Genomic DNA, 19,773 nt, shown 5'->3' with positions numbered 1-19,773 from the left:
ATGTGCATTTCTTTGATGATTTCATTCAATTTCATGGCTTTGGAGAACCAGATTTATATCTCTAGCATAGGTCTCTCCCTGGAACTCCAAACTCATATATCCAACTGCCCATTCAAATGTAACATACATAACTTTAAAATAATTCCCAGTCTTCCCTCCCCACGATCTGTTCTGCCTACAGTCTTCCCCATCTCAGTTAATGGCAATTCCACTCTTGCAGTTTCTCAAACCAAAAACCTTGGAGTTATTCATGACTTACTTTCTTTCTCTCACACTCCACATCTAATATTTCAGCAAATCCTATTGGCTCTATCTTCAAAACACATCCAGAATCCACTTCTACTACCCTGGTACAGTTATCACCCCTTACTTGGATTAGGTTATTACAATATCTCCTAATTTATCTCTTTGTTCCTACCCTTAAACCTTATAGTCTATTTTCAACTGAGCAGTCAGAGTGATCCATTTAAAACTTAAATCATATGACTTCTGTTCAAATCCTCCCCCCTTCCCTCAAAGTATATGAGTATAAAGCCCTATGTGATCTGCACCCCCTTTATCTTTCTGATGTTATGTCCTATTACTCTTCTCCCCCTGACTGACCTACCTCAGCTATACTGGACTCTCTGCTGTTCTTCAAAAACATCAGTCATATTCCCACTGCAAGGCCTTCTCTCTGTCTGGATGGTGCTTCCCCCACATTTCCTTGGCTCTTTCACCTCCTTCAAATGTTTAAATCTCATTTCATCAACAAGGCCTACCCAATCACCCTATCTAATTCTTCAGCCTGAACTTCCAATCCCAGCATATCCAATTTAATCCACTTTACCATGTTCTACTTTTTCCTTTTTCCATAGTACTCATTACCTTCTAAAATAATACAGGACTTATTTATTTACTGTTACAATTGGTCACATCAATCTTCTCCCCAAACTCCATCCCAAGAATGTAAGCTCCTCAAGGGCAAGGGTGCATTGTCTGTTCTCTTGACTGTTATATCTCAAATACTTAGAACAATTCCTGGCACACAGTAAGCACTCAACTAATATCGGTTTGCATTTACTAAGTCAAGCAAATAAGATTTACAAAACTTCATTTTAAATTCAGTCATGCAAAGTACCAGAATATTTGTGCCAAAACAGAAATCTAGTTTTAAGTTTGTCAATCCATCAGCTTTTGAATGAATCTCATTTTTTCCTCAAAATATGTCTCTTGTTATAAAATATTTATTTGTAACAAGCCCACAAGTGGGCCATCATGCTGGTTTTTCTCTCATTAGGTAGTTCCACATCAATTTATATTCACGAAAACACATCTTTGATTCAGGGTAGATGTAGAATCAGCCTTTCTAGCTCATGAGAAAACTTGACTGCTAACATCATTTATTATAACTATCAACACTTGATATCAAATTTTTCCTTTCACTCCACAAACTCTCAGCAGTGTCACGGCAATTATACATAATAATGGGGGGAAATGTCTGTAGAACTAAAAGTGACAAGAGTATTGTGGCAAGATCAATCTAACAGAACTTCTATTGTCCTGGGGATTCAAATACAGAAAAGTACTGAGAAACAGAAAATAAATTTGTGTCCAAGCAGTATACAAACTTTCAAATTATCATGAATAGTGTACAGTCTCCCATCTTAAATATACACTTGGAAACAATAAAATATAGCAATTTGATGAGTTTGGCAGCAAATGAGCTTTATGGACAATAAATCAATGAACACAAGTGTAGGCAACAGTCTTAACTAACAAACAGATTTAACAATAGAACCACACTGTTCAGCTGTATGAACATATTATGAAAATCTTTAAAAAAATAGTCTGTCATATTATAGAAAGGTTTCCAGAAAGGGATAAGAAAATTTTACCATCATACAGATAATGAAACGACATACAGATAATGAAACGATCTGTAACTACTCACTGCTAACTTACTTCCCATATTCCCGCCCTTATTTACAACACCAGAGAGAAGGAATTACAACAGGGATTAAGACATCATGCTGAGCAGAAGCACTAAAGACTGGCTATGTCTGTAGTTACTATATTACCATATACAACTCTATTATTGCTCCCTCTCATTCTAACTCAATTCAGCTATCTGCACTGGAGGTAATTTTTCACAAGTGGTCAGGCAAACACTTCCTTACCATAATTTACAAATATTTCAGATGACCCTCAGAATACCCAGAATTAAAGTCACTGTTCCCTAGATTTCTCTGGCTCAACTGCCCAATACCTGGAATTCATTTTCTGTTTTTCCAACTAGACCATAACCCCAAACCAAACCCGATGCTGTCAAGTCGATTTCAACTCATAGCGACCTTACAGGTCAGAGTAGAACTGCCCCATAGAGTTTCCAAGGAGCGCCTGGTAGATTTGAACTGCCAACCTTTTGGTTAGCAGTTGTAGCACTTAACCACTAAGCCACCAGGGTTTCCAACTAGACCGTAAGTTGTATGAATTCTACAGCCTTCCCCAGCTTTCAGTCACTAATGCCATATTCCTAAAGCACAGTTTTGATGAGGTAACTTAACCTTGGTGGCACAGTGGTTAAGTGCTATGGCTGCTAACTAAAAAGGTCACCAGTTTCAATCTACCAGGTGCTCTTTGGAAACTCTAAGGGACAGTTCTACTCTGTCCTATAGGGTCACTATGAGTCAGCTCGACAGCACCAGGTTTGGTAACTTACCCTGCTCAAAAATACTACATGGTTTCTCCTTGTTGCTTGAAAAATTTATTAAAAACAAAAACAAAAGATCCTTGACCTTGGTATTCATGAAATTAAGTGAGCTTATCCAAAGATACCTATTCTAAGGATTTCCTATTCCTTCAGCCACGTCTTTCATTTCAGCCAAACTGGAATGCTATTGTTCTCCAAACATATTTCATACTTTTTTACCTCACGTTTGCTCACGTCTAGTCTTCTGCCAGAAAAACTTCTCTTACTATATCTGCCTCTCAATGTATCTGTAGATAGGAAGATAAATAAGACATGGTCCTTGCCACAGGTCATGGGAAAAGAATCACATAAACAGCTGAGGAATTATAATACAATGGAACTATTAAAAAATCAAAGAAGAGGTTACCTCCAAAACACAGATTGTTGTTGTTGTTAGGTGCCGTTGAGTCGATTCTGACTCATAGTGACCTCAAGTATAACAAAATGAAACGCAGCCCGGTTCTGCGCCATCCTCATAATCATTCCTATGCTTGAGCCCATCAAAACACAGATACATACTCAAAATATTTACACTGTAAACACCTAGCTATGTAAATCAAACTATGTGTATAAATTCCAACTTAAGTTTCCAAAAATACTAGATCTGTAAAAATGACCCCAACTCACAATATCTGTCCTATTCACATCCATTCCTCCTTCCTATGTTCAACCCAATACTGCTGCCTTTACTCAAAGTATAAGAAGTTATTTGTATATATTTGTAAGTAAATATGCTCAGAGTTCAGGCCATAATACAAATCTAATTTCTGTACTTATTTCATCTGACTGGAACTAGTCTGCAGACCACACTTAACCATAATTAATGTACATTGGTTTTCTTACATAACCTAGAATGTTCACTTTTCCCTCTTTTTGTCAATCAGAATAAACAAACACGATGACACAAAATGTTTAAAAATTATGATTTTATAAATGTAAAGCAACTGTTGTAAAACAATTTAAAGGATACGGATTTCTGTAACAGCCTTCAACGAACCTAAATCTTTTTCAGTCACCCCTAAAAAAAAAAAAAAATTGCATACTTTTACGGATAAAAAAATAACCTTTTCCATAAAAACTGTTTCGATAAAAGTTGCAAAACTTTTTATTGAGAGCACATTTTTAAAAATAATGTAACATAATAAATTCAAAAAATGTACTACCAGAGAGATAATCTACTCAAATTTACTATATTTTTGTATTCTTCCTTACGCTAAGAAATGTAGATTAGTTTGTACTTTATAAAACCAACTGAAAAGTGATTACCTTGAATAGCATGAAATTGAGATGGAACTGAAAAAGACGGTGCTTTGAATGTGCCTCCTCTGATTCCAGAAGCAGAAAAAGCATCGCTTGCTGTAAACAGGTTAATGTCTGAATACTGCTGTTTCTGCTTACTACTGCTACAGTTCCATGACTTTTCTTTATTCATTTCTGCTCGGACAATGTTCACTGAGTCAATGTGAGAATCCAAAACTGCACTCCCATGTATGCTGTCAGGTATTTTAAATAATCTAAAAACAACAACAACACACTTTTCACTTGAAGTGGTGATTAGAATGTGAAAAACTAGCATAAAATTGGCCCCGTGAAAAAATATCTATAGATTACGGTTTATTCAACCAAGAAAAGTTAGTAATTCTCCTAAAATATGACCTTCTAAGTTTATCACTGAATTATGTTGTTCACTTTCCTGAAACTCAGATAAATACATTTGTGGTAGCCAGCCTCTCAGATGGCCCTGATGATCCTAGCCTCCTGGGTATTCACACCCTTTTGTAGTCTCTTCCTATGCTGAGTACTAGAAGAGTACTGTGGAAGTGCAGGTGTGTGACTTCCACCGTTAGGTCAATAAATGACACTTTTGCTTCTACGTGGTCTTTCGCATTGCTCACTCTAAGGGGAGCTAGCCACCATGTCATGGAAACACTCAAGCAACTCTATGAGGAGGCCCATGTAAAGAGGTACTAAGGTCTGCTGTCAACAACCAGCACCAACCTGCGAGCCAAGGTAAGTAAGTGAGCCACCTTGAAAGCAGATCCTTTGGCCTCTGTCAAGTCTTCAGATGCCTGCAGCCTGGACAACATTTTGGTTGTAACCCGCAACATCTTTATGCATTCTCATGAGAGACCCCAAGCCAGAGCTACCAGTTAAGCTGTTCCTAAATTCCTACCCCACAGAAACTGTGAGAGATAAAAATGTGTTCTGTTGTTTTAAGTCACTACTTTTGGGATAACTTGTTACACACCAATAGATAACTAATGTTCCACCTGAAGGCAATAAAGTGCTTAAGGGAGGAAAAAAAAGAAGTCACTAAATACAGTCAAAGCGAAAGAGAGACATTTATTCACCTAACAGTAGCTAAATTTAACTGAAATTAGTCAAGCTACTTGCATGAATTAAAAGTTGCTTATGTCAGAAACTGCATTTGGCTTCACAGACTCTACCAGACAAAATATAGTTTTCCTAGCCAATCAAATCAGATTTCTAGGTCAAAAACAATGGAAAAGAAGTAAACTAAGTTTATTACATTAAATCTTCCCCCAAACTATTGAGTAACCATTTTAGTACAAGAAAGACTTCTTTGCAAAGCCCTGGCAAACAACGAGAGTCCATTTTTATGAGTGTAATATATTATATTCAACTGATCATAGGACAATTCATCACAGTAATTTGCTTACAGTAACACTACAGGAAGAAAGTTACCATTAAGGAAGTTAACACAACACTCATTGAAGAAGTAATGGAGATGACAGCAGGTATCAGTCTTAACAGAAATCTGTAAGGAACTATACCCAAACCAAACACGGCAAATATAGAATATGTTCTAAATTATTTTTATTATTAATCTTAATGACATGTTTTCATATACTGTTTCAAAAAATGACATAGAGAAAAGTATATGAGAACAAGTTCTGCAGAGTCACATCCTCCAACGCCAGTAATTCTTTCTTTGAAAATAGAAAAGTTAAAAATTACCTAGTCTTAGATAATATAGTAGAATCCCATTATAAAATGGTAATGGGGCTAGGGGCAATACTTATGCCACTGGATGATTCCTTGTTATATGCTGTGACATTGATTAAAAACACGGACTTTGGAATCAGTCAAACCTGGCTTTAAATCTAAAGCTCCTCTACTTTCTAGTTGTGTGACTTTAAAGTTAGTGAGAGTTTGAAATGAGTTTTGCAAACTGTTGTAAAATTTTCAAATGTTGCAAACATTGTAAAAATGTATACATATGCTAGTTACTTAAAGCCTCTGGACCTCAGATTATTCTTAGGTCCTCTGGAACTCCCACTCCACAAACTCCCTTATGTCCTCAACTTCTTTACTAACTGCTCTATTTACTTCCTGGTCTTAAAAAAATATGGCACTGCCCAGGAAAACTCTTGTTTGTTGTTATTAGGTGCCATCAAGTCAGTTCTGACTCATACTGACCCTATAAACAACAGAACAACACACTGCCCAGTCCTGTGCTATCCTCGCAACTGTTGCTATGCCGAGCCCATTGCTGCAGCCACTATGCCAATCCACCTTGTTGAGGGTCTTCCTCTTTTTCACTGACCTGATACTCTTCCAAGCATGATGCCCCTCTTGAGGGACTGGTCCCTCCTGATAACATGACCAAAGCATGTGGGATGCAGTCTCGTCAGCCTTGCTTCTAAGGAACATTCTGGCTGTACTTATTCCAAGACAGATTTGTTCATTCTTCTGGCAGTTCATGGTATATTCAATGTTCTTCACCAACACCGTAATTCAAAGGCATCGGTTCTTTTTCGGTTTTCCTTATTCGTTGTCCAGCTTTTATGTGTGTCTGAGGCGACTGAAAACCCAGTGGCTTGGGTCAGGCACACCTTAATCCTTAAAGTGACATCTTTGCTTTTTAACACTTTAAAAGAGATCTTTTGCAGCAGATTTGCCCAATGCAATGTGTCCTTTGATTTCTTGACTGCTCTTTCCATGGGTGTTGATTGCGGATTCAGGTAAAATGAAATCCTTTACGACTTCAATATTTTCTCCATTTATCATGATACTGCTTATTGGACCAGTTGTGAGAATTTTTGCTTTATGTTGAGGTATAATCCATACTGAAGGCTATGGTTTTTGATCTTCAGTAGTAAGTGTTTCAAGCCTTCTTCAGTTTCAGCAAGCAAGGTTTTGTCATCTGTATATCGCAGGTTGTTAATGAGTCTTCCTCCAATCCTGATGCCCCGTTCTTCATATAGTCCAGCTTCTTAGATTATTTGCTCAGCATATAGACTGAGTAAGTATGGTGAAAGGATACAACCCTGATGCACACCTTTCTTAACTTTAAACTACACAGTATCCCCCCTTGTCCTGTCTGAACACTGCCTCATGATCTACATACAGGTTCCTCATGAGTACAATTAAGTGTTTTGGAATTCCCATTGTTCTCAATGTTATCCATAATTTGTTATGATCCACACACTCAAATAACTTTGCATAGTCAATAAAACACAGGTAAACATCTTTCCAGTATTCTCTGCTTTCAGCCATGATCCATCTGACATGAGCAATGATATCCCTTGTTCCATTCTTGCTCTAAAAAACTCTTAAGAGGAAACTGTTAATTCCATCACATCCAATGTACTCAAATTTCAGAGTTCCTATCTTCTTCATCCCAAATCTAGATTACTATTCTTCTACTCTTTCACAAAAGTATCTGTGCTATCTAGCTACACCACCTTGTAACCCTTCTCATCTCTGTCATATTTCAACCTCCTTGTCACTTTATTTAAAAAAAAAAAATTTTTTTTTATTGTACTTTAGATGAAGGTTTACAGAACAAACTAGCCTCTCATTAAACAATTAGTACACGTATTGTTTTGTAACATTGGTTGCCAACCATACGACATGTCAACACTCTTCCCTTCTTGACCTCGGGTTCCCTATTACCAGCTTTCCTGTCCCCTCCTGCTTTCTTGTCCTTGCCCCTGACCTGGTATGCTCATTTAGTCTCGTTTTGTTTTATGAGCCTGTCTAATCTTTGGGGTTAATCTTTGGATGAATGGTGAACCTCAGAAGTGACTTCATTACTGAGCACAAACCGTGTCCGGGGGGCCATACTCCGGGGGTTTCTCCAGTCTCAGTAAGTCTGGTCTTTCTGTGTGTGTGTGTGCGCACGCGTGTGTGTGTGTGAGAGAGAGAGTTAGAATTTTGTACTACGTTATTCTCCAGCTCTGTCCGGGACCCTCTTTGTGATCCCTGTCAGAGCAGTCAGTGGTGGTAGCCGGGCACCATTTAGTTGTTCTAGACTCAGTGTGGTAGAGGCTGTAGTACTTGTGGTCCATTAGTCATTTGGACTAATCTTTCCCTTGCGTCTTTGGTCTTCTTTATTCTCCCTTACTCCAGATGGGGTGACACCAATGGAGTATCTTAGATTGCCGCTCACAAATGGCAATCTTACCAAACGGCTACTTACCAAAGTAGAATGAAGAACAATTTATTTATAAACTATGTTATGCCAATTGAGCTAGATGTTCCCCAAGACCATGGTCCCCACACCCCTCAGCACAGTAATTTGGCCCTCAGGGAGTTTGGATGTGTCTCTGGAGCTTCCATGACCTTGCCTTGGGCCAATTGTGCTGGCTTCCCCAGTATTGTGTACTGTCTTACCCTTCACCAAAGGTACCATTTACTTATTACCTATTTAGTGTTTTTCCATCCCTGCCCCACCCCTCCTTTGTAACCTTTTATTTGTAAACCTTTCCATGAGTTTTTATAGTAGTGGTCTCATACAATATTTGTCCTTTTGTGACTGACTTATTTCACTCAGCATAATGCCCTCCCGATTCATCCATGTTGTCAGATGTTTGGAAGATTCATCATTGTTCTTTATCATTGCACGTATTCCATTGTGTGTATGTACCACCGTTTATCCATTCATCTGTTGATGGGCATCTAGGTTGTTTCCATCTTTTTGCTATTGTGGATAATGCTGCAGTGAACATGGATATGCATGTGTCTATTCGTGTGACGACTCTTATTTCTCTAGGATATATTCCTAGGAATGGGATTGCTGGATCATATGGTATTTTTATTTCTAGCTTTTTAAGGAAGCACCATGTAGTTTTCCAAAATGGTTGTACCATTTTGCATTCCCATCAACAGTGCATAAGAGTTCCAATCTCCCTGCAGCCTCTCCAACATCTGTTATCTTCTGTTTTTTTTTTTTTTTTGATTCATGCCATTAATGTCACGGTGAGATGGTATCTCATTGTGGTTTTGATGTGCATTTCTCTAATGGCTAATGATCATGAGCATTTCCTCATGTGTTTGTTAGCAGCTTGAATGTCTTCTTTAGTGAAGTGTCTGTTCATATCCTTTGACCATTTTTAATTGGATTATTTGTCTTTTTGTTGTAGAGGTGCTGGATTTTCCTGTAAATTTTAGACCTTAGAACTTTGTCGGATTTGCCGTAGCCAAAAATTTTTTTCCCAGTCTGTAGGTTCTCTTTTTACTTGTTTGGTGAAGTCTTTTGATAAACATAAGCGTTTAATTCTTTAGTTATCCAGCTTATCTCCTGGAGTTTGTATGTTGTTAGTTATGGTTTGTATACTGTTAATGTTGTGTATTAGGGCCTCTAGAGTTGACCCTATTTTTTCTTTTATGATCTCTGTAGTTTTTGGTTTTATATTTAGGTCTTTGATTCATTTTGAATTAGTTTTTATGTATGATGTGAGGTATGGGTCCTGCTTCATATTTTTGCAGATGGATATCCAGTTTTGCCAGCACCATTTGTTAGAAAGACTGTCTTTTTCCCATTTGATGGACTAAGGGCCTTTGTTGAAGATCAGGTGACCTTAAGGTAGATGGATTTACATCTGGGTTCTAAATTCTGTTCCACTGGTAAAAGTATCTCTCATTGTATCAGTACCAGGCTGTTTTGACTACTGTAGCTGTATAGCAGGCTCTGAGGTTAGGTAGTGCGAGTCCTCCTACTTTATTCTTCTTCAACAGTGCTTTACTTAACCAGGGCCTTTTGACTTTCCAAATAAAGTTAATGATTAGTTTTTCCATCTCTTTAAAGAATGTTGTTGATATCTGGATCAGGATTGCATTGTATTTGTAGGTTGTTTTGGGTAGAATTGACATTTTCACAATGTTGAGTCTACCTATCCATGAGCATGGTATCTGTTTCCATTTATGTAGTTCTGTTTTGGTTTCTTGCAGTAGTGTTTTGTAGTTTTCTTCGTATAGGTATTCCACATCCTTGGTTAGATTTATTCCTAAGTATTTTATTTTTTTAGGGGATATTATACATGGTATTGTTTTCCTGATTTACTTTCGTAGTTCTCTTTATTGGTGTAGAGGAATACAACTGATTTTGGTATGTTTGTCTTCTATCCTGCTACTTGGCTGAATCTATTAGTTCCAGTAGTTTTCTGGTGGAGTCTTTTGGATTTTCTATGTATAGTATCATATCCCCAGATAGGGACATTTTACTTCTTTGTTACCAATTTGGATTCTCTTTATTTCTTTTTCTTGCCTTATTGCTCTATCTAGAACCTCCAGCACAATGTTAAATAGCAGTGGTGATAAAGGGTATCCTTGCCTTGTTCCTGTTCTCAGTGGGAATGTTTTCAGCCTCTCTCCATTAAGAATGATGTTGGCTGTGGGTTTTCTATACATGCCCTTTATTATGTTGAGATATTTCCCTTTTATATCTATTTTATTGAGTTTTTATCAGGAATGGGTGTTGGACTTTATCAAATGCCTTTTCTGCATTGACTAAGATGACCATATAATTCTTTTATTTATGTGGCGGATTCTGTTGATTGATTTTCTAATGTTGAACCATCCTTGCATGCCTAGTACAAATTCCACTTGGTCACGGTGTATTATTTTTTTTGATATGATGCTGAATTTTATTGGCTAGAATTTTGTTAAGAATTTTTGCATCTATATTCATGAGAGCTATTGATCCGTAATTTGCTTTTTTGGTGGTGTCTTTGCCTGGTTTTGGTATCAGGGTATGCTGGCTTCATAAAATGAACTTGGAAGTATGCCTTCCTTTTCTAAGTTGTGAAATAAAGTAGTACTGGTGTAAGCTCTTGGACGTTTGGTAGAATTTTCCAGTGAAGCCATCTATGCCAGGGCTTTTTTGTTGTTCTTGTTGGGAGTTTTTCTTTTTTTTACCTTTTCAATCTCTTATCTTGTTATGGGTCAGTTCAGATTTTCAGCATTGGTTTGTGTTAGTTTGGGTTGGTAAGTGTGTTTCTAGAAATTTGTCCTATTTCCTCTAGGTTTTCAAATTTGTTAGACTATAGTTTTTCATAGTACTCTGTTATGATCCTTTTTATTTCAGTTGAGTCCGTTGTAATGTCTCCTATTTCATTTTTTATTTGGGTTATTTGTGTCCTCTTCTGCTTTTTCTTTTGTCAATTTAGCCATTGGTTTGTTGATTTTGTTGATCCTTTCAGAGAACCAACTTTTGTTTTTGTTGATTCTTTCTACTGTTTTTCTATTCTCTATGTCATTTATTTCTGCTCTGATCTTTACTATTTCCTCTCTTCTGGTGGCTGTGGGCTTCTTTTACTATTCTATTTGATTTTAGAAACCCTGGTGGCATAGTGGTTAAGTGCTACAGCTGCTAACCAAAAGGTCAGCAGTTCAAATCTGCCAGGCGCTCCTTGAAAACTCTATGGGGCAGTTCTACTCTATCCTATAGGGTCGCTGCGAGTTGGAATCGAATTGACGGCATTGGGTTTCGTTTGGTTTCTATTTGCTTGAGTTGTGTAGCTCATGTTTTGATTTTTTCCCTTTCTTCTTTTTTGATGTGTGTATCTATTGCTATAAATTGACCTCTGAGCATTGCCTTTGCTGTGTCCCAAAGGTTTTGGTATGTCGTGTTTTCATTCTTATTTTATGCTAGGAATTTTTGGATTCCTTCTTTGATTTCTATTACCCAGTGGTTTTCAAGCAGGGTGTTATTCAGTTCCCATGTTGTTTTTTTTTTTTTCTCCTTGCTCTTCCTGTTATTAATTTCTACTTTGATGGCATTATAGTCAGAAAAGATATTTTGTATTATCTCAATGTTTTGGATTTTATTGAGGGTTGCTTTGTGGCCTAAGATGTAATCTATTCTGGAGAATGTTCCATGTGTGTTGGAGAAGAATGTGTACTTTGCAGCTGTTGGGTGCAGAGTTCTATATATGTCTATGAGGTTAAGTTGGCTGATTGTGGCCCTTAGATCTTCCGTATCTTTTTTGAGTTTCTTCTAGATGTTCTGTCCTTTCCTGAAAGTGGTGTGTTGAAGTCTCCTACTATTATTGTGGAAATGTCAATTTCTCTTTTCAGTGCTGTCAGAGTTTGTTTTATGTATTTTGGAGCCCTATCATTGGGTGCGTATATATTTATTATGGTTATGTCTTCATGATAGATTGTCCCTTTGTTATATAATGCCCTTCTTTGTCTTTTATAGTGGATTTTGTTTTAAAGTCTATTTTATCTAAAATTAGTATTGCCACTCTTGCTCTTTTTTGATAGCTGTTTGCTTGATATATTTTTTCCATCCTTTTATTTTTTAATAAGTTTATGTCTTTGTTTCTAAGATGCATCTCTTGTAGACAACATATTGATGGGTCCTGTTTTTTAATCCATTCTGTCACTCTCAGTCTCTTTATGGGTGCGTTTAGGCCATTCATGTTCAGTGTAATTATTGATAGGTGTGAGTTTTTTTATTGTGATTTTGCGTAAGTTTACACAGCAAGTTAGGTTCCCCTTTGATAACTTCCACAAACTGATCAATGACATTAGTTACATTTTTCACATTGTCAACATTCTCATTAATTGTGTTCTGGTTGTTCCAATTCCAGCACTCTAGCTTCCCTGTCTCATCTTCTCATCTTTGCTTTGGATTAAAAGTTTACTTTTTTTTAGTAGAGCACTGATTTAATGGACAATATCCTTTATTTTTGTGTCACTTTGCTTTTCTGTTAAAAAGCGATCTCCGGGGATAGTTTTGGCTCAAGGTTTAAAGAGTGTCTCAGGGCGATAATCTCAGGGAGTCCTCTGGTCTCAGGTGGTTCAGTTAGTCTGGCCATTTTTAAGAATTTGAGTTTCATTCTGCATTTTTCTTCCATTCTAACCAGGATCATCTATTGTGCCCCTGGTCAGATTGGTCCGTGGTGGTAGCTGGGCACCATCTTGTTCTTCTGGTCTCAGGAAAGTTGTGGTCATGGCTCATGCACGTTATCATCCTTGTATATTTGTTTCTTCTCTGTGATTTTGGTTATCATCTTACTCTTTTGCTCCTGATGAGTAAAGACCAATAGTTGTATCTTAGATGGCCACTTGCTAGCTTTTAAGACCCCAAAGTGTAATCATTCCACTAAGATGCAGAACACAAACTTTGTGAGCTATATTATGCCAATTGACTGGGTTGTTTCATGAGACTATGGCCTTAAGCCTTCAAACCCAGAAAACTGATCTCGGAAGGTGTCTAGTTATATCTGAGGAGTACCTGTAGTTGTGTCTTCAATGAATATATGTGCCTGACTACACATATCTGTATTTACACTTACACAAAGATCTGTTCTCATGCATGTGTACATCTGTACCTACTCACATATGTATATGCCTATACCCATCTTTATGTGATCCTAGACTCATTTTTTGTTCTTTGTTGGATTTGTTGCCCTCTTATATATGTCAAATTCTTTAGTACAGGCATCCTTTTCTCATGAGCACTTCTCAGCATCGTTTATTTTGGTAATGCTGTGCTCACCTATGTGCTTGACTTATTTCACTTAGCAGTATCCCTTCCAGGCCCACCCACGTTATAATGTTTCATGGACTCATCATTGCTCCTTATGGTTGCATAATATTCCACTGTATGTATGTACCACATTTTGCTTATCCATTCATCCACTGATGGGCACTTCGGTTGTTTCCATTTTTTTGCTATTATGAATGAGGCAGCAACGAACATAGGAGTGCATATACCTGCTTGTGTCACTACTTTTAGGTCTCTAGGGTATATCCCTCAGAATGGGATTGCTGGATTGTAGGGTAGTTCTATTTTTAGTTTTTTGAGGAACTCCATACCGTTTTCCATAGTGGTCATACCAGCAATGGACACAGGTTTCAATCTCCCCGCATCCTCACCAACATTTTTGTTATCAGTTTTTTTAATCACTGCCATTTTAGTCGGGGTGAGATGGTATCTCATTGTAGTTTTGATTTGTATCTCCCTAATGGCTAATGGGAAAACCTGGTGGTGTAGTGGTTAAGAGTTCAGCGGCTAACCAAAAGGTCAGCAGTTTGAATCCATCAGCCACTCCTTGGAAACCCTATGGAGCAGTTCTACTCTGCTCTATAGCGTTGCTATGAGTTGGAATTGACTTGATAGCAACACGTAGTTAACAGCTAATAATCATGAGCATCTTTTCATGCATTTGTTGGCTTCTTGGATGTCTACTTTGGTGAAGGTTCTGTTCGTGTCCTTTGCTCATTTTATAATTGTTTGTCTTTTTGTTGTTGAGTTGTTAAAGCTTTCTATAAATTTTGAAGATTTCGACCCTTATCTGATGTGTTGTTTTTGAAGATATTTTCATAGTCTGTAGGCTCTGTTTTTACTCTTTTGCTAATGTCTTTTCAGGAGCATAAGTTTTCAACTTTTATGAGGTCCCATTTATCTATTTTGCCTTCCCCTATTTGCACATTTGTTGTGATGTTTATTATCCTATTTTTACAAAAGATTAGGTCCCATAGTTTTCTTCCAGGAATTTCATAGTTTTAGGTTTAACTTTTAGGTCTTTGGTCCATTTTGAGTTAATTTTTTGTGTCTGGTGTGAGGTATGGGTCCTACTTCATTCTCCTGCAAGAGGATATTCAGTTTTTCCAGCAAATTTATTAGGCTGTTTTTTCCCCCATTAAAGGGATTTTGACCCCTTGTTGAAAATCAGTTGGCTGGGTGTAATTCTGTATTCTCAATTCTATTCCACTGGTCAATGTGCCTATTGTTGAACCAATACCAGGCTATTTTGATTACAGTGGCTGTGTAGTATGTTTTGATATCAGGGAGTGTGAGGCCTTCTGCTTTGTTCTTTTATCTTTAATATTGCTTTGGCTATTCGGGGTTTTCCATATGAAGGTGGTTATTAATTTTTCCATTTCAGTAAAGAATGCTGTTCAGATTTGTATCAGGATTGTACTGTATCTGTAAATCATTTTAGATGGAATTGACATTGTCACTACATTAAGTCTTCCAATCCGTGAGCATGGGATGTCTTTCCATTTTTGTATGTCTCTTTTAGTCTCTTGTAGTAGTGTTTCATAATTTTCACTGTATAAATCTTTTATGTCCCTGGTTAATTCTAAGTATTTTATCGTTTTGGGAACAGTTGTAAATGGTACTGTTTTCTTGATTTCTTTTTCAGAGTACTCTTTGTTAGTGTAAAGGAATCTAACTGATTTTTGTGTGTTAATGTTGGATGCTGCTGAATCCTTCTCTAGTTACAGCAGTTTTTTTTTGTGTGTGTGTGTGTGGAACCTTTAGGGTTTTCTATGTATAGGATCACGCCCTCTGCAAACAGAGATAGTTTTACTCCTTCCTTTCCTATTCAGATACCTTTTGCTTTTCTTGCCTTATTGCTTTGGCTAGAACTTCCAGTATAATACTGAAAATCAGTCAAACCAAACCCATTGCTGTTGAATCAATTCCAACTCATAGCGACCCTATAGGACAGAGTAGAACTGCCCAATAGGGTTTCCAAGATTGTAAATCTTTATAGAAGCAGACTGTCACATCTTTCTCCTGCAGCATGGCTGGTGGGTTCTAACCACTGACCTTCCAGTTAGCAGCTGAGAGCTTAACCACTGTGACACCAGACTCCATTAATATTGAATAAGAGTGGTGGTAATGGGCATCCTGGTCTCATTTCCACTCTCAAAGGGAAGGCTCTCAGTCTCTTCCCACTGAGTATAATGCCAGCTGTTGGTTTTGCTTATATGCCCTTGATTATGTTGAGAAATGTCCCTTCTATTCCTATTTTGATGAGGGTTTTTATCAGGAAAGGGTGTTGAATTTTATTAAATGCCTTTTTGCATCAATTCATATGGTTCTTTCCCTTTGTTTTTTTTTATGTGGTGGATTACACTGATTTTCTAATGTTGAACCACTCTTGTAATCCTGGTATGAATCCCACTTGATCATGGTGTGTGATTTTTTTGTTTTGTTTTGTTTGGTATGTTGAAAAATTCTGAATTCTGTTGGCTAGGATTTTTGCTGAAAATTTTTGCATCTATGTTTATGAGGGATATGGGTTTGTAATTTTCTTGTGATGTCTTTGGCTGGTTTAGGTACCAGGGTTATGCTGGCTTCGTAGAAAGAATTCAGTAGTGTTTCTTCCTTTTCTGTGTTTTTGAAGAGATTGAGTAGAATTGGTGCCAACTCTTCTCTGAATTCCCCACTGTAGCCACCTGGTTCTGGGCTTTTGTTATTGGTGGTGGTGGTGACAGTTTTTTAAAAATCTTCAGTCTCTTTTTTTGTAATGGGTCTGTTAAGATTTTGTGTTTCTGTTTGTGTTAGTTTAGGTAGGTAGTGTGTTTCTAGGAATTTGTCCATTTCACCTAGGTTTTCAAATGTGTTGGAGTACAATTTTTCATAGTAACCTGTTATGATCCTCTTTATCTCAGTTGGATCTGTTGTATTGTATTCAGTTTCATTTCTTAATTTGGTTATTTGTCTCTTCCGGTTATTTTCTTTTGTCAGTCTAGCCAGTGGTTTGCCTGTTTTACTGATCCTTTCAAAGAAACAACTTTTGGTTTTGTTGATTCTATTGTTTTTCTATTTGCTATTTTGTTTATTCCTGCCCTGGTCTTTATTATTTCCTTTTTTCTGGAGGCTTCTGGGTTCTTTTGCTCTTGTTTTTTATTTGTTCAAGTTGTTATTTTAAGTTAATGACTCTGGATCTTTCTTCTTTTTTAATGTAGGCCTTTTATTGCTATGAATTTCCTGCTGAGCACTGCTTTTGCTTTGCCTTAAAGGTTTTGATATGTTGTGTTTTCATTTTCATTTGATTCTAATAATATTTTAATTCACTTTTGATTTCTTCTATGACCCAATAGTTTTTAGCAGTGTACTATTTAGTTTCCATGTATTCATTTTTCCTGCTGTTGATTTCTAGCTTCATACCATTATGATCTGAGAAGATGCTTTGTATGATTTCAATCTTTCCAAACTTGTTGAGACTTGTTTTGTCATTCGAAATGATCCACGTGTACTCCAAGAGTATGGCCCCTGGACACCCTTTTAGCTCAGTAATGAAGTCACTCCCAAGGTTCACCCTTCAGTCAAAGATTAGACAGGCTCATAAAACAAAACAAGACTAAAGGGGCACACCAGCCCTGGGGCAAGGACTAGAAGGCAGGAGAGGACAGGAAAGCTGATAATAGGGAACCCAAGGTCAAGAAGGGAGAGTGTTGACATGCTGTGGGGTTGTTACCAATGTCATAAAACAATAATGTGTACTGTTTAATGAGAAACTAGTTTTGTCTGTAAACCTTCATCTAAAGTACAATAAAAAAAAAAGAAAGAAAGAAAAAAAATGATCCATGAGCACTAGAGAAAAATGTGTATTGTTCTGTTGATAATGGAGTTCTATGTATGTCATTAGGTGAAATTGGCTTTCGGTTTTATTTAAGTTCTTAGTGTCCTTAATGATCTTCTTTTTAAATGTTCTCTCTAGAATTAAAAGTGGTGTGTTGAAGTCGCTTACTATTATTTTGGAGTTGTCTATTTCTCCTTTCATATTAGTCAGAATTTGTTTCATGTATTTTGGAGCATTAGCTGTAAGGTGCATATTTATTTATAATTGTTACATATCGTTACTTGATTGACCATTCCATTATTATGTAATGCCCCCTTGTCTCTTGTAACAGAATTTGATTTAAAGCCTATTTTACCTGTTATCAGTATTGCCACCTCAGTTCTTTTTTGTTTATTGGTTGCATGGAATATTTGTTTCCATCCTTTTATTTTCAGTCTGTTTGTGTCCTTATGTCTACGGTGTTTCTTGTAGACAGCAAAATTATGCGGGGGTTTTTGTTTTTAACCCATTCTGCCACTTCCTGCCTTTTGCATGGGGAATTCAGATAATTTACATTTAAGGTTATTACTGAAAATGAAGTGTCTACCTCATTAATTTTGCTATTTGTTTCTTGGAGTGTTTCGTACCTTCTTTTTTTATTCTCATTTTTATGTTTCTATTTGGCTGCTTTCTTGTGATGAATCTTTTTGCCTTCTTCTTTTCATCTGTGTATTTTTTTCTCAGTGATTTCTTAGTGGTTACCACACATATTACATGATTTACAATTGTGACATTTAACATATGAGCAGTGGGTAACATACAACCTTAAAATATTAAATCTATTCCTGACATGCTCCTCCCTCCCTCATTTCTGTTACTGAGTTTCCATAAACATCATTGTACATCCTATATCTGATAGGTTTGCTTTGTACCTAATTCTTACAATTTTGATGTTGTATTGTTTGCAGGGTTATATTACTGAGTTTATTCCCTGAAAATATCATGTACTTGGTCCTTATAATTGCTCAAGTTTTTGCATTTTTTCTTGTATATGGATTTGAGTATTTGTTTAACATTCTTATCTTTCCATCTGGAGAACTCCCTTGAGTTATAATTGAAGAGCTGGTCTGGTAGTGGAAAATTCCCAGACCTTCTATTTGGGAATGTCTTGATTTTCCTGTTTTTGAATGACAGCTTTGCTGGGTGAAGAATTCTTGGTTGGCAATTATTTTCCTTCAGTATTTTATATATGTTGCTCCATTGTCTTCTGGCATCTACAGTTCCTGAGGAGATAGCCACACTGATTCTTATGAAGGACTCTTGATATTTTATATTGTTTTTCTCTTGTTGCTTTCAGAATTCTTTCCTTGTCTTTAGTTTTCAGGAATTTTATTAGGATGTGGGGTGGAACTGATCTTTTTATATTTCTTCTAATTGGGGTTAATGTAGCTTCTTGTATTTGCAGGCTTGGTTCTCTGTCCAAGTCTGGGAAATTTTGATTATTACTCAGAAAATTCTATGCCTTTATTGTTGTCATGGTGCTCTGGAATTCCAATAACTCTAATGTTAGATTTCTTAATTGAATCCTGTATTTCCAGTTGGTTTTGTTCACTTTTCTTTGTTCTTTTGTTTTTCTTGAGACTTGATAAGTTCAGTTATTGTCTTCTAGTTCACTTAGTCTATCTTGTTTGTTTGACTCTATTGTTGAGTGTTTCTCTTGCTTTTTCTAATTCAGTTGCTTTATTCTTCACGTCCAGTAGTCCTTTTTTTTTTTTTAATGTTTTCAATTTCCTTGTTGAGTCTCTCATTTTGTTCCTCCATTTGTTTCCTGAGCTCTGTTATTTTTTCTGTGTCCTTTTTGCTTTCTTTAAACATATTTAGTACCATTGTCTGAAAATTTTCTATTTTTGACATTAACTTTGCCTACATAGGAGAAATTTCCTCTTCTTCATGATTTCCTTTTGACTGGTCCTTCCTCTCTTGTGATTTTGTGTGTTTTACTATTTTTTGTTGAACTTGGGCCATTTTGATACCTTTTTTTAACAGTTTAAATTGTATTCTGATTTTCATGAGAAAATTTCTGGTTATACTTGGTTGAGTTTGCTCTGCTATATTCTAAGAACTAGTAAAGGCACTCTTATCCTTAAGTTTTCTTCAGTGCTGATTCAAGAGTTCCAGATGCTTGGGATCTGGAGTTCAATACACATGTGTGGTAGATTTTAGCTGACTGCAGACACTGATGTCAGTGGTGGTGTTCAGCTTTCCCGTGGCAATTAATGAGTGCTCTATGTCTTTCCCTCACAGGCGCCCCGTATAGGTTTTCCCATGGTATTCCACTGTCTTAGCCCTCTAGTGCTGCTATAACAGCAATACCACAAGTGGATGGTTTTAACAAATAGAAATTTATTCTTTCACAGTTTAGGAGGCTAGGAGTCCAAATTCAGGGTGCAGGCTCCAGAGGAAGGCTTTCTCTCTCTTTTGGCT

At 36.8% G+C, this 19,773-nt stretch overlaps 1 protein-coding gene across 4 annotated transcripts in view; it reads right to left on the bottom strand.

Annotated features, from left to right (window-relative positions):
- HFM1 (helicase for meiosis 1) overlaps positions 1 to 19,773 on the bottom strand; it is a 141,150-nt gene that overhangs the window by 106,376 nt on the left and 15,001 nt on the right. For all 4 annotated transcript variants that reach the window (XM_049879827.1, XM_049879828.1, XM_049879830.1 and 1 more), the window contains 2 exons: positions 3,998 to 4,245; positions 3,702 to 3,749 (listed from right to left, as the gene is read on the bottom strand). In XM_049879827.1, coding sequence (XP_049735784.1) covers positions 3,702 to 3,749; positions 3,998 to 4,245 — 296 coding nt within the window. The remainder of the gene's footprint in view (positions 1 to 3,701; positions 3,750 to 3,997; positions 4,246 to 19,773) is intronic.

This window comes from Elephas maximus, chromosome 3 (assembly GCF_024166365.1).
Source record: "Elephas maximus indicus isolate mEleMax1 chromosome 3, mEleMax1 primary haplotype, whole genome shotgun sequence".
In the NCBI taxonomy this organism is placed as follows: Eukaryota; Metazoa; Chordata; class Mammalia; order Proboscidea; family Elephantidae; genus Elephas; species Elephas maximus.
The sequence above is the reverse complement of the archived record's forward strand: the minus strand, read 5'-3'. Positions and strand labels throughout refer to the sequence as shown.